Source organism: Myotis yumanensis, unplaced genomic scaffold (genome assembly GCF_028538775.1).
Source record: "Myotis yumanensis isolate MYYU_CA2020_CCGP unplaced genomic scaffold, mMyoYum1.0.hap1 SCAF_4, whole genome shotgun sequence".
NCBI classification, from domain to species: Eukaryota; Metazoa; Chordata; class Mammalia; order Chiroptera; family Vespertilionidae; genus Myotis; species Myotis yumanensis.
Window position 1 is genome coordinate 102,237,967 of NW_027223755.1, and position 12,693 is coordinate 102,250,659.

The 12,693-nt window shown below is 47.5% G+C and overlaps 2 protein-coding genes across 6 annotated transcripts in view; one reads left to right on the forward strand and one right to left on the reverse strand.

The window, feature by feature from the left end:
- Positions 1-1,474, reverse strand: part of CRAMP1 (cramped chromatin regulator homolog 1) — a 65,445-nt gene extending 63,971 nt beyond the window's left edge. For both annotated transcript variants that reach the window (XM_070413319.1, XM_070413318.1), the window contains exon 1: positions 1,238-1,474. The gene's annotated coding sequence lies outside the window, so the exon portion shown is untranslated. The remainder of the gene's footprint in view (positions 1-1,237) is intronic.
- IFT140 (intraflagellar transport 140) overlaps positions 1-12,693 on the forward strand; it is a 284,193-nt gene that overhangs the window by 184,264 nt on the left and 87,236 nt on the right. For 2 of the 4 annotated variants that reach the window (XM_070413314.1, XM_070413317.1), the window contains exons 1-3: positions 3,393-3,430; positions 8,262-8,439; positions 12,322-12,543. In XM_070413314.1, the coding sequence (XP_070269415.1) occupies positions 8,293-8,439; positions 12,322-12,543 (369 nt within the window). In that variant the 5' untranslated portion in view covers positions 3,393-3,430; positions 8,262-8,292. Of the gene's footprint in view, positions 1-3,392; positions 3,431-3,689; positions 3,751-8,261; positions 8,440-12,321; positions 12,544-12,693 lie in introns of those variants that run through there. The other 2 variants (XM_070413316.1, XM_070413315.1) reach the window with 2 other exon arrangements.

Genomic DNA, 12,693 nt, shown 5'->3' on the forward strand with positions numbered 1-12,693 from the left:
ACCCTTGGTAACCATTAATGAAATTCTTGCATTAACGTTGTTACCCACTGCTGTGTGAAATGTCGACAACAATAAAATGCGTTGACTCTAAAAAAGCAACCCAGAAGACAGACACACTCAAAAATACACGGGGAGAATCTGGTCCCTACAACCATTATAAGCTGGGAAATAATGTGTACTTTGGATGAAGCAAGAAAGATAATCAGATTCCTCAACAGGTGTCGATGCGATGCCCAAACTGTGTTGGACAAACGGAACACAACTGCTAAGGACAGGAACATTCTCCACTTAAAAGGAAAACAAGAACAAGGCATCGAGGTGAACAACAAAATACAGGAACAGGGGCAAGGACCTCACAGAGAAAGGTTTGGAAATGAGTAAAAATCAGAGTAATACCTACTACTGCTCTGATGTCTTCTGTCACAGAATGATCTCTAAACAGCTTTCATCTGTTGTAATTGATCTTATAAATCATTTGAATTCTTGCTGGTTAAAAAAAACAACACCACACAACACAAAACACCCTGCCAACGAATAGAACTACACAAGACAAACAGCCAAACTTAAAGCATTTCATTGTACAGGGCTTCTCTGCATTCATTTCTCAACCTATCTATTTATACTTAAGGAATCTGAAAGTATCCAGAGGGCCTTTCCCTGGTGTATAATGTGAAGAATCCTACTTCCCAGGGGCCTTTCATCCCAAAGCCACCCACAGTCAACCCAGGGCTCAGGCACGGCATATAGACCAACCACAACAAAATAAACTTGCCTGTTTGCCAGGTTGAATGTTAGACACTACACTGAGCACAGAAGGACAGGGCGCTTTTCAGAATTTAAAGGATACTGACACATTCCTGAGGTTTCCCCTATAGCTAAAGGAAAACAGGAGGATGATAACCTTTAAAGGAAAACCTCCATTACTTCCTGAACGTGCACAGAGATGGAATGGCCTCAAGCCCAATCTCGGCTCGACGCCTTTTGTCACCTTTCTGGAAGGAAAAAGCAAAGCCCTCCCTTCTCTAGCCGATATCTGGCTGCACACAAAGCGCACCGTCAAGGCAACACTTCTCGGCCCGGACTCCCCGGAGCCGTTCCGACAAAGCACCGCGTGCGTAACTACGGCGGCAAGGGAGCAGGCCGCTCCTCCGCAACCCCCACCTAAGCAGGGAGCCCGGTATCGCCATGACAGCCGGTCGAGGCGGCCTATCCCTTTCGAGCCCCAGCCTCCGGTCACCTTGTTCATCAATGCCCCGCAGCAGCCTGGCTTCCCGGGCCCTCCGGGGGCCTCCCGGGTGCCCGCAGATCCGGCCGGACCGGGCAGCCCCGGTCCCCGACTGCAGCAAGACCGCTACGCCGGGGTGGTGCACCAGCTTGGGAAACAGTCGACCAGCAACGCCTGCCCCGGCACGTCCTCTCCGCGGCCGGGGTGCGGCTGACTGGGCTGCGGGAGCCAAGGCTACCGCCGCTCAGCCTCCCGTAGACCCGGCCAGCCGCGCACAGCAGCAGTTCCGGCTACGGCGGCCGAAGGAGACCGCAAGGGCGGAGCGCGGGGCGGGACAAAGGCGGCGGGCGCCCGGGGAGAGGAGGGGCGAAGCACGCGGGGACGAGCCCGTCCGAAGTTTTCAGCGAGCGCGCCCCCCTAAGGGCGCTCCCATTGGCCATCTGTGGGCGCGCTTGCTTCCACGCACGATGCGGGGCGGGGGCGAGAGGGTGTTGTCTGCGACGCGGGTAATGTTGTGACGCCGCCTTGCGGCTTTGCAGGCTGGTGCGTCTCTTCGGATTGGTCGGGCGACAGCCAATAGAACCAGTGCCTGGCTGTGATTGGTTAAGGCCGTATGACGGATGCGTGAGAAGAAAACGCCGCCTCAGCTCCGAGTGTTGAATCCCGCGCGAAAGAAGTGTGGAAGTGCAACCGATGCGGATAAATACACCCTTTATTGGGTTGGGTGTGTGCTTTTTAACTTTTTTTTTGATAAGCACATAGTGCTGGGCACGTAGGTCCTTTTTCTTTATTAGGGAAATGAAGGAGTGTTTGTAAAATTCTAGTGTTTATGGGTGGGATAAGAGTAATGATGTTGAAGGATAAACTTGTAGGGAGTAGTAAATAAGCCATAGAGATCAAATGCACAGTATAATAAATACACACAATATTGTACTACAATTAGTAATGTGATAAATAAGCTATGTGAGCAATCATACTACAATAAGTGCATCGAAACAACATCGCTATATACCTTAAATTTACACAAATTTATTCCTTAAAAATTCTGGGGTGGTGGCGGAGATGGAGGGAGATATAGAGGGGATAAATTGTGGTGAAGGGAGACTTGACTTGGGGTGGTGAATACACAATACAGTGCACAGATGTGTTGTAGAATTGTGCACCTGGAAGCTGCATAGTTTTGTTAACCAGTGCCACCCCAATATATTCAATAAAAATGGAAAAATAAAAAATGGCCAAAATGTTCATAAGGCACCTAAGTAGACACACAAAAATATTCTGTATATGAAAGTGGGTTTTTTAAAAATATAAACTTCGGAGTCTTCCATGGAGACGCCTATCCCATCTCATCCAGTGGTATCTACACTTTTTTCATTTGTTTAACAATGGATCTTTTTGCCTTAGTGACTATTTTTTTTAATGACATGACATTGCTTTGTTTTTCAAACCATAAGGTCAGGGCGCAGTTATTAATACCTTTGGGGATGCAGTCTGTCTCCATGAGTCAGGTTGGTTTCTAATGGGGTGAACCCACATCGTTGGCTAACATTTTCTTGCCAAAGGCGTCCATGTGTCCCCCAAAGCACTGAATGCACGTGATAAATTAATAACTTCAAGGAGGTATGTCGAGTCAATTGGCTTTTCTCAGGAATACTCTTGAGCCACCTCTTCCTTAAGATCAGACATAGCAGAACCTAGAAATGGTCTGGGGTCCAGAAGACCCAGCAATAAGATTAACAAGAGAGCGCTCTTAAAGAAGATGGCGTTCCGTTTCTCCCTCACAGGCTCAGTTGCCTTCCTCCACCTTCTGACAGACCTAAGCGGTTGAAAAGGTGTAACTACAGGAGCGAATCCCAACAGGTTTTGCATCGCCATCACCCCTAGAAGAATTTCGCCAGCTCCCTTCTCTGCGCAGGATGGCATACCCTGGCCTCTTGGCCCCACTTTCCGAACTAGCATTGTTGATTCCCGACCGTGGCCGGGATGGGGGGAAACTGCCCGGTAAGACCGTGGAGCTCGCCGCCCGCGGGAACCCGCTTGGCAATCTAACCCTCCGCACGAACGTTCCCGATCATTTTCGGTTCTTTCCGGCCTCTCGTGGCGCTTCGGGCGGCCTCGGCCTCCTAGTCACTCACTTCGGCTGTTTCCGCGTTCCGCGAGCAGCCGTTGTCCTGGCAACGCGCGGCGGCGCCGAGGCCGGGAGAGGTGAGAGCCGTCCAAGGGAGCTGGGGTCGAGGAAGTGAGGGATCAGGGGGCCGGGAGCCCCGAGGCGGGCGACGAAGAAGCGGGACCGGGGACGGACTCGGGTGGTGTCGGGGCTGCGGGGCCGGGAGGAGGGCGACGACCAGGCGAGCCAGTCCGGGTCCATCGCCATCCCAAGTTGTTTTCGTCCGGAAATCCGGTCTCCGCGGATCTCCCGCGGCCCCAGGCGGGTAGATCAAGACTAGGGGCTTATGGCCCCCTCAGTCGCAGTCCAGGTTCTATTGAGGGTCGCGTGGCCGTGCGATCCCCGGGGAGCTGACCAGGTGGGTTGGTGGCGGACGCTGGCAGAGTACTTGTGTCCGCGGGCCGGGAGAGAATAAGAAGTACCTTTCTGGGCCGCACGGTCACAGCCAGGGAAGGCTCTCCTTCGGATCCCCAAGATACAGCTCTGACCCTGCATGTCCCCAGGCCTGCGGGCTGTGGCCTAGAGGCTGGGACTTTGTGAAGTGGCACTAATTTCCCCAAGTTCCTTCAGGCTCTCTCCTGCAGCATCTCCAAGCAGTAAAGTAACTTACATTAACCTTAATACCACGAACCCCTCCGTTGAATGAGCTTAACAGATTCTTTCCCAAAAGTTGGTTTGATGGAGATGGTAGAGATGTTGGACGGCTGGAGCCTAGAGGAGTTCATTGATTAGAACAAATGGAATTTTTTCTTTCCCCCAAAGTGTATATATATTTACCAAATGCTTTTAATGTTCTAGTGACCCTGAGTTTGTTTTAAGGAAAAGTTCACTTGTTTTTGAGCTGGTGCAATTAATAGACGTCATTGGTAATGATTTTATTATTAGTCATTTCTCCTTGTGTTTACTCTGGTAACTTGTAATTATGCAGATGATACTATAGAAAAATGTTAAAGTGCATTTATGCATTGTATAAATGGACTCACTCACTCTGGCCTGTAAACCACTTTTTACAGCTAACAGAACATCAAAGACATCTTTCTATGCTAATAAATATCTTCATCAGGGATTCACTTATTGGGGGCCCATTCTGTGCAAGGCACTGTTCTAGGGCTAGTCTCCCACTCTGTGGGATAGATACCTGGCAGGGAGTGGAGGATGGTTGACCAAATACACATTTATAATAAAGTCTAAGTACAGCGATGGAGAAGTACAGGGTTCTGCCAGGCCAGCGTGGCTCAGTGGTTGGCGTGGACCTATGAACCAGGAGGTCACAGTTTGATTCCCTGTCAGGGCACATTCCGGAGTTGCAGGCTTGATCTCCAGTAGGGGGTGTGCAGGAGGTAGCCGGCCAATGATTCTCATCATTGATGTTTCTCTCTCTCTCTCTCCCTCTCTCTTCCTCTCTGAAATCAATAAAAATATACTTTAAAAGAGAAGTACAGGGTTTTATGGGGATACTAGACATCAAAATGGAGAGCTCCCTGGTTGAAGAGAGGCTTCCTGAGTACCCAGAGGAGGAGTGTCGGGGAGAGAGTCCCTGGGAAAGCCACAGGCAGGAGGGAGCGAGTGATGTAAAGATCTGTTTGCATACATACTTACTACAAAGTGAGTGATTTGGAAATAAAAAATATTTCAAACCTGAGGAAATCAGGTTTAAATTTTTCAAGTGCTATTATAATTCTTTCTCCATCATTACAAATTAACATTTCACATTTTGCAGAGGAATATTTTCACAAAGTAAATTTGTTAAGCATGAATAGGAATTTCCCATAGTCCAGAATTTAGACACTTGGCTGGCTACAACATATTAAAACTCACTTTAAAGGGTTTCCTTTGCTATATTAAATCACCAGGTATTTATCTGGTGTATTTTCATTTTTAATAGCTTTGTTTGAAGGTTTGCATAAGGACTTGACTCAAAGAAATCAGATCTCGGACCAGTATAGATGTCCCTTAGTGATGTGTGTGTGCGGGAGACCCCTGCACCTGCCCCTTCCCCGACTCCAGTCCCCCCAACCCAGTGGTCGGCAAACTCATTAGTCAGCAGAGCCAAATATCAACAGTACAATGATTAAAATTTCTCTTGAGAGCCAAATTTTTTAAACTTTAACTATATAGGTAGGTACATGGTTATTAACTTAATTAGGGTACTCCTAAGGCTTAGGAAGAGCCACACTTAAGGGGCCAAAGAGCCGCATGTGGCTCGCGAGCCACAGTTTGCCCACCACGGCATCCACTGCTCCTCCAACCAGTGCCTGGCTGCTCCCTCAGGAGCCCTGAAGGAGTGCTCAGCAGTTTGTGATGGTGGGAGCACAACCTCGAAAATGCTGCCTTTGTTTAGTATTCAGGGTACATATTCATAACAAAAAGGTAAACGTTTGAAATGTGACTGTTCATTTATACCCATATGCTTTCCAACTTCTCAATGAAGGGGTTTCCTTCTCTGGATCCAAATTGAGCTTTTGCGGCTTCCTCGGATGCAACTGTGGCATTACTAAAAGCAAATGTCATAGTCCATCCCCTATAATGATAGACTGACAGCATTTTGCAGCTGTTGAATACTTATTGTGCATAATTTTTTGTTGTGGTTAAATTTGCATAATGTAAAATTTAACCGTTTTTAAGTATACAGTTCAGTGGCAGGAAGTACCTTCAAGTTGTACATAAATATTCATAGCAGCATTTTTCACAGTAGCCAACCATCACCACCATCATCTCCAGAACTTTTTCCATCTTCCCAAACTGAAACCCTGTACACATTAAACAACTGCCCCCTTCCACCTCAACCCCAGCCCCAGTCCCAGCAGGCCCTGGCACCCACCAACCTACTTTCTGTCTCTGAATTTGACTACTCCAGGTACCTCATATCAGTGGAATCATACATTATTTGCTCTTTTGTGTGTGGCTTATTTCACTCAGCTTAATGTCTTCTAGGTTCATGCGTGTTGTAATGTGTCATAATTTCATTCATTTTTAAGGCTGAATGATACTCCATTGAAAATGGAATTTGTGTAATCATTATCTATTGATAGGCATTTGGATTGTTTCCATCTCTTGGCTACTGTGAAAAATGCTGCTATGAATATTTATGTACAAATATCTGTTCAAGTACCTGCTTTTCTCAATTATTTGTGTATATAAATAATATAATAGAAACTGGAATTACCTAATCATATGGTAAGTCCATGTTTAATGTTTAAGGAACCACCATACTGTTTTCCATAGTGACTGCAGTATTTACATCCCACTAGCAATGCAAACGGGTTCCAATTTCTGCACATCCCCACCAACACTTCTTTTTTTAAAAAACATATTTTATTGATTTTTTACAGAGAGGAAGAGAGAGGGATAGAGAGTTAGAAACATCAATCAGCTGCTTCCTGCACACCTCCCACTGGGAATGTGCCCACAACCAAGGTACATGCCTTGACTAGAATCGAACCCAGGACCTTTCAGTCCGCAGGCCAATGCTCCATCCATTGAGCCAAACCGGTTAGGGGCCCACCAACACTTCTTATTTTCTATTTTTTGGATAATAACCATCTTAATGCCCTAACCGGTTTGGCTCAGTGGATAGAGCGTCAGCCTGCAGACTCAAGGGTCCCAGGTTCGATTCCGGTCAAGGGCATGTATCTTGGTTGCGGGCACATCCCCAGTAGGGGGTGTGCAGGAGGCAGCTGATCGATGTTTCTCTCTCACTGATGTTTCTTTCTAACTCTCTATCCTTCTCCCTTCCTCTCTGTAAAAAATCAATAAAATATATTTAAAAAAAAATAATAACCATCTTAATGAGTATGAAGTTGAATAAGTTTAAGTGATAGCAAACCACTCTACACATAGTCTCTTCTTCGCTAATTAGCTTCCCCCAACTGACTCTGTGGTATGAAAAATCAGGCAGAAGTCTGACTATCATTTCATTTCTTTTTAAAAATATATATATTTTATTGATTTTTTTTATAGCGAGGAAGGGAGAGGGATAGAGAGTTAGAAACATTGATCTGCTGCCTCCTGCACACCCCCTATTGGGGATGTGCCTGAAACCAAGGTACATGCCCTTGACCTGAATCGAACCTAGGACCCTTCAGTCTGCAGGCCGATGCTCTATCCACTGAGCCAAACCGGTTAGGGGTATCATTTCATTTCATTCACCATTCTAGCCCTCCCTCAAAGGCACAGTATGCACATCTTTTCCAAGAAAGAGAGGAAGGAAAGGAGAGAGGAGGGAGGGAGGGGGAAAGGAAGGAAAGAAGAAAGGGAGGGAGGGAGGGGTTAAGTTCCTGTAACTATTGAAGTTCAGCTTCTCTGCAGTTGCTGTGGGTTTGTTCTTGACACTCTAACAAAGGAATCCTTTGGCCTTCTACCACCTGAGAGTCGGAGGTGAAGACTGCCTTGGTTTTTCAAGCTTTATCAGAAATTGAGTACTAGGTTTTTCTATACATTTCTCTTTTGTGAAGCAGTTTGCTTTTGTTTGATTTGAAAATTTTGCTAAAGGGGGACTATAGAAATATAAATTATCTGCATTATGATCGGAATACAAACGATCAAGGATTACATGTCCAGGCGGCAGGGCTTTTCTTTGCTGTTCTGATGGCAAGAAGTTTTACTGCTTTCCATTACCCTCTGGATCCTTGCCGTTCCAGTCCCTTGCTTCTCATTGTATTTTTGTTTTTCCTGTTAGAGATCTCTTCCACATAAAATCTCCTGATTCGGTGTGAAGGGACATTTATAAGTTACTGAGTGTCTTGTGTGTGATAGTTCCGTGATGCTTTTCTTTCTTGATTCTATACACAGTCATTTTGTAAAAAACAAACAAACCAAAAAAAAACAACAAAAAAAACCCCACAGGACTTGGTTGTTTTTCGCCTGCAGGTTTCGGCCCTGACCGGGTCTGACTTTCATCATGGCGCTCTATTTTGACCACCGGATAGAAGCCCCAGACTCAGCTGGATCTCCTTCCCACATCAGTTGGCACCCTGTCCATCCATTCCTGGCTGTGGCCGCCGTCGGCACAGCCTCAAGAGGCAGCGTGGACATATACCTGGAGCAAGTAAGTACTGGAAGCAATGATTATGACCTCAGTAGCTTCTGGCTCTTGTCTCTTTTTTGGTGAGAGAGAGAGAGAGAGAGCGCGCTATGGGTGTGGGGGGAGGGGTATGTGTTATGGTTTGGGTTGTAGGTGGATGGGATAGGGAGTGTAGGGTATGTTGTGGGGGGAGTGTGGGATATAATGTGTGTGTGTGTGTGTGTGTCTATTCTCACTGAGGTCTTAACTCCCAGTATTATTACTTTACCTCTGCAGTTTAGGTTTGGGGACAGATTTAGGAATGTTTAAGATAGAATTAACAGTCAATTCACAGTCACCAACCAGAATGGCCCCTTAGCATTGCCTGTCCATCCTGATCCAGTCTCCCGTTGGCTCATGTTACCTATTTAAAACAGTTAGCTGCCATAACAAACGACTGCAAACTGGGTGGCTTAAAACAACAGAAATGTACTATTTACCAGTTTTGGGGGCCAGACGTCTGACATGAGGGGCCGGCCAGGCCTCACGCTCTCTGAAGGCTTCCGGGGAGGATCTGTTGCATGGTTTGTCTTTGCTTCTGCTTCCCAGCAATCCTTGGTGCTCCTGGGTTTGTGCCTGCACCACGCCAGTCTCTTCCTCCCTCATCACGGGTCTGCCTCCTCTGGGTGTCTCCTCTTCTATTAAGGACACAGCCATATTGGACTAAGGCCCATCCTGATGACCTCATCTTAACTTGATCATCTGCAAAGACCCTATTTCAAATAAGGTCATATCACAGGTACCAGTGGTTAGGACGTTAACATAGCTTTTTAGAAATTAGCACAATTCAGCCCATTGCAAAAACTTTCGAGATGCTCCTCGGATATTCATTGCCCCCCACACCCCACACCCCCCCACCCCCGCCAAATTCTCAGTGCACAGCGCACCACAGACTTCACCAAGAAAGACAGATTTCCCTTCCCACTCACTTCTCAGCCCTCTGTACTCTCGTTGTCGTCCCAGATGCTTCACCCAAGCAGCTGGAGTCATCAGCAGTGTCTGTGTGACACGCCCTGTGTGTTTTGGGTTCTTACCCGATGCCCCTTCTCTATGCTGCTCCACGCGCTTGTGAAGTTCTCTGGGAAACCCGCCATGGAGCTGGCAGAGGCGTTCCCCCACCCTGTCTCCTGGACCCAGCCTTCCTCTCCTTCCAAACCCCGGACTGCTGTTGGCATGTCCTGAACCTGTCTAGGCCTCTTCTCCCTCTATTTCCTCCTCTGACTGTGATCTGTCATTGTCTATCGATGAACAATAAAGAAACCTATCTCCAGCCCACAAGTCCCCCTGAGCTGCAGACTAGGAATCCAGCTGCCCACAGGACACCTGGGTGTTTGACACAGGCCTCAAACTTCACAAGTCCAGACTGACCTGTACTTTGCCCTCCTGCCCCCTGCCCCACACGTTCCTTCAAAAGCTGAGTGTTTTCCATCCTAATGCCCAGGACGGGGGACCGGGGATGATAGTGACACCCTCCGCCTCGGCAAACTAGCACCTGTGTCCTGCAGCAGCTGTGTCCTGGAGGTCCTCCCCATCCCCCACACAGGGCAGAGCCATCTTTAGGAATCATAGCTGGAGTCACCCACTACTCCCACCTTCCCCACCCCTGCCTTGCTCTTTGGGTGAGGACGGAAGTCGCTGATGTGGCCCCCAGTGCCCCCAAGGCCTGGCTCTCCTGCCTCATATGGTGCTGCTCCTGGCGCGCCACACACACCTGGCCTTCCCCGGCCTTCCAAGTGCCAGTGCTGTGCCCTCCGCACAGGAGAGTCTCGCTTGAACTTTTTATATATATTTTATTGATTTCAGAGAGGAAGGGAGAGGGAGAGAGAGAGATAGAAACATCAGTGATGAGGGAGCATCATAGATCAGCTGCCTCCTGCACACCCCACCCTGGAGATGGAGCACCCGCAACCTGGGCATGTGCCCTGACCAGGAATCGAACCATGACCTCCTGGTTCATAGGTCCACACCCAACCACTGAGCTACACTGGTCGGGCTCTCCTTGATCTTTTTGCTTAATTACTATATTAGTCCTCCAGATGAAAGTGGCTCAGTGGCACTTCCTGAGGAAGTCCTTCCCTACCTCCCCCCCATGCAAGGGCAGACCCTCTTGCTTTCTCACCCACCTCACCATTGAAGGGCTCATCTGTGATACTTGGCGGTCCTTGGCCCCTCCACGGATGGGAGTTCAGCCAGGCCCCGGCTGCTCTCGTGTTTGTCCAGCCCCAGCACCAAGCGCAGTGTCGCCCAGCTTCGTTGGAGCACATTCCTCCTTCTAGGAGTCAGAGAACTCTCCAGTATGCATTATAACATTTTTTTTTTAGAATAAATATTCCAAAATAACAGCAATTTTAGACAAAATTTTAAAATTTAGAAAATTAAAAAATACTATTACAAATCAAAGTGTACTTTTTGTGTTTCTAATTGGCACAAGGAAAACTTTAGGATTTCTAAATAATGATTAGATGTTAATAAGGTCACAGATGTAGCAGGTACAACTGGAGATTACTAGAGAGAGTTTGGTAGAAGTGCTGAGAACAAACTGTGTTAATTGCTAGAAATACATATTTATACCCTAAACCTATTTCCTTATTAGAAAATTATAGAAGACAAAAATAGACAAGTGCATATTCCGTTAGCTATCAGAGCAATGAATCATCACACATCACATAGCCTCTGGAAAAGTCCACTATACACTGGTCAGAAAATGAAAGCAAATGAGGCAAATAACTTCTTAGCATCATTCTAGAAATAACTGACCTTCTAGCCCTGCCGGGGTGGCTCGGTTGGGCGTTGTCCTGTGCACTGAAAGGCTGCTGGTTTGATTCCTGGTCAGGGCACATGCCCGGGTTGCGGGCTCAATCCCTGGTAGGGGGCGTGTAGGAGGCAACCGATCTATGTTTTGCTCTCACATCAATGTTTTTCTTTTTCTCCCCTCTCCCTCCCTCTCTCTCTAAAAATCAATTTAAAAAAATCTTTAGTAAAAAAAATAATAATCATAATCATAACCTTGCAGACCCTGAAAAGGCTTTGGGAGTCATCTGACCACAGTTTGAGAACTTTGGTGTTGACAAACTTTACCTGGCCTACCACTTATTTTATAAATAAAGTTTTAGCCCTGGTCAGCAGTTCAGTGGTTAGAGCACCAGCCTGCACACCAAAGGGTCATGGGTTCAATTCCCGGTCAAGGGCATGTACCTGGGTTGTAGGTCGGGAAGTGTATGGGAAGCAACCAATCAATGTGCCTCTCTCACATTAATGTGTTTTTTTCTCTCCCCCCTCCCTCCCTCCTTCCCTTACACTCTCTCTAAAAAAAATATCCTCAGGTGAGGATTAAAAGTAAATAAATAAATAATAAAGTTTCATTGGAACTCATTGAAATGATAGCTAGCACCCAGCCGATGTGGCTCAGAGGTTGAGCATCGACCCCTGAAGCGGGAGGTTAGAATTCTATTCCCAGTCAGGGCACATGCCCAGGTTGGCTCGATTTCCAGTAGGGGGTGTGCAGGAGGCAGCCGGTCAGTGATTCTCTCTCACCATTGGTGTTGCTGTCTCTCCCTCTCCCTTCCTCTCTCTGAAATGAATAAAAACATTAAAAAAAAAAACACCCTAGCTAGCCACCGAGCGGCTCTGAGTATGAGGTCACACTTTCTGATAAGCCGGTCAGCATGGTCTGTTGTGTGTTAACCTTGTTTTCATAGCTCTGCTAGGACAAGGTTGCTGTTTCTATGAAAATGAAATAAAGCAGTTCCCTAATAAACAGCTCTTTATGCCTTCTAGCCGATGTCAGTGCCCCGTGGGGATTAGCTATACATTCTTGGAGTAGCTGCCGCCCTCTGTAACATGGGATTTACCTCTTGTCCGTCACAGGGTGAGCGTGTGCCCGACACGCATGTCGAGAGGTCCTGCCGGGTCACTTCCCTGTGCTGGCACCAGAGTCGGCTGATTCTGGCTGTTGGCTGGGAGAGCGGAGAGGTGATCATGTTTAATAAGCAGGAGAAGGAGCAGCATGCGGTCCCCCCAACGCACACCGCTGACATCACTGTCCTCAATTGGAGCACCAACGGGAACTGCCTCCTGTCGGGGGACAGGGTAAGCGGACACCCACCCGGCGACACTGCCTTCAGGTCTCGGCGTTTCCCTGTTCGTGCCGTTAGGGACATGTTGGGAAGGGTGCTAAGGACTGACTTATTTGAAACGTGTGGTTGCCAAATGGAGTTGACCCTGTCAGATGTCATGGGA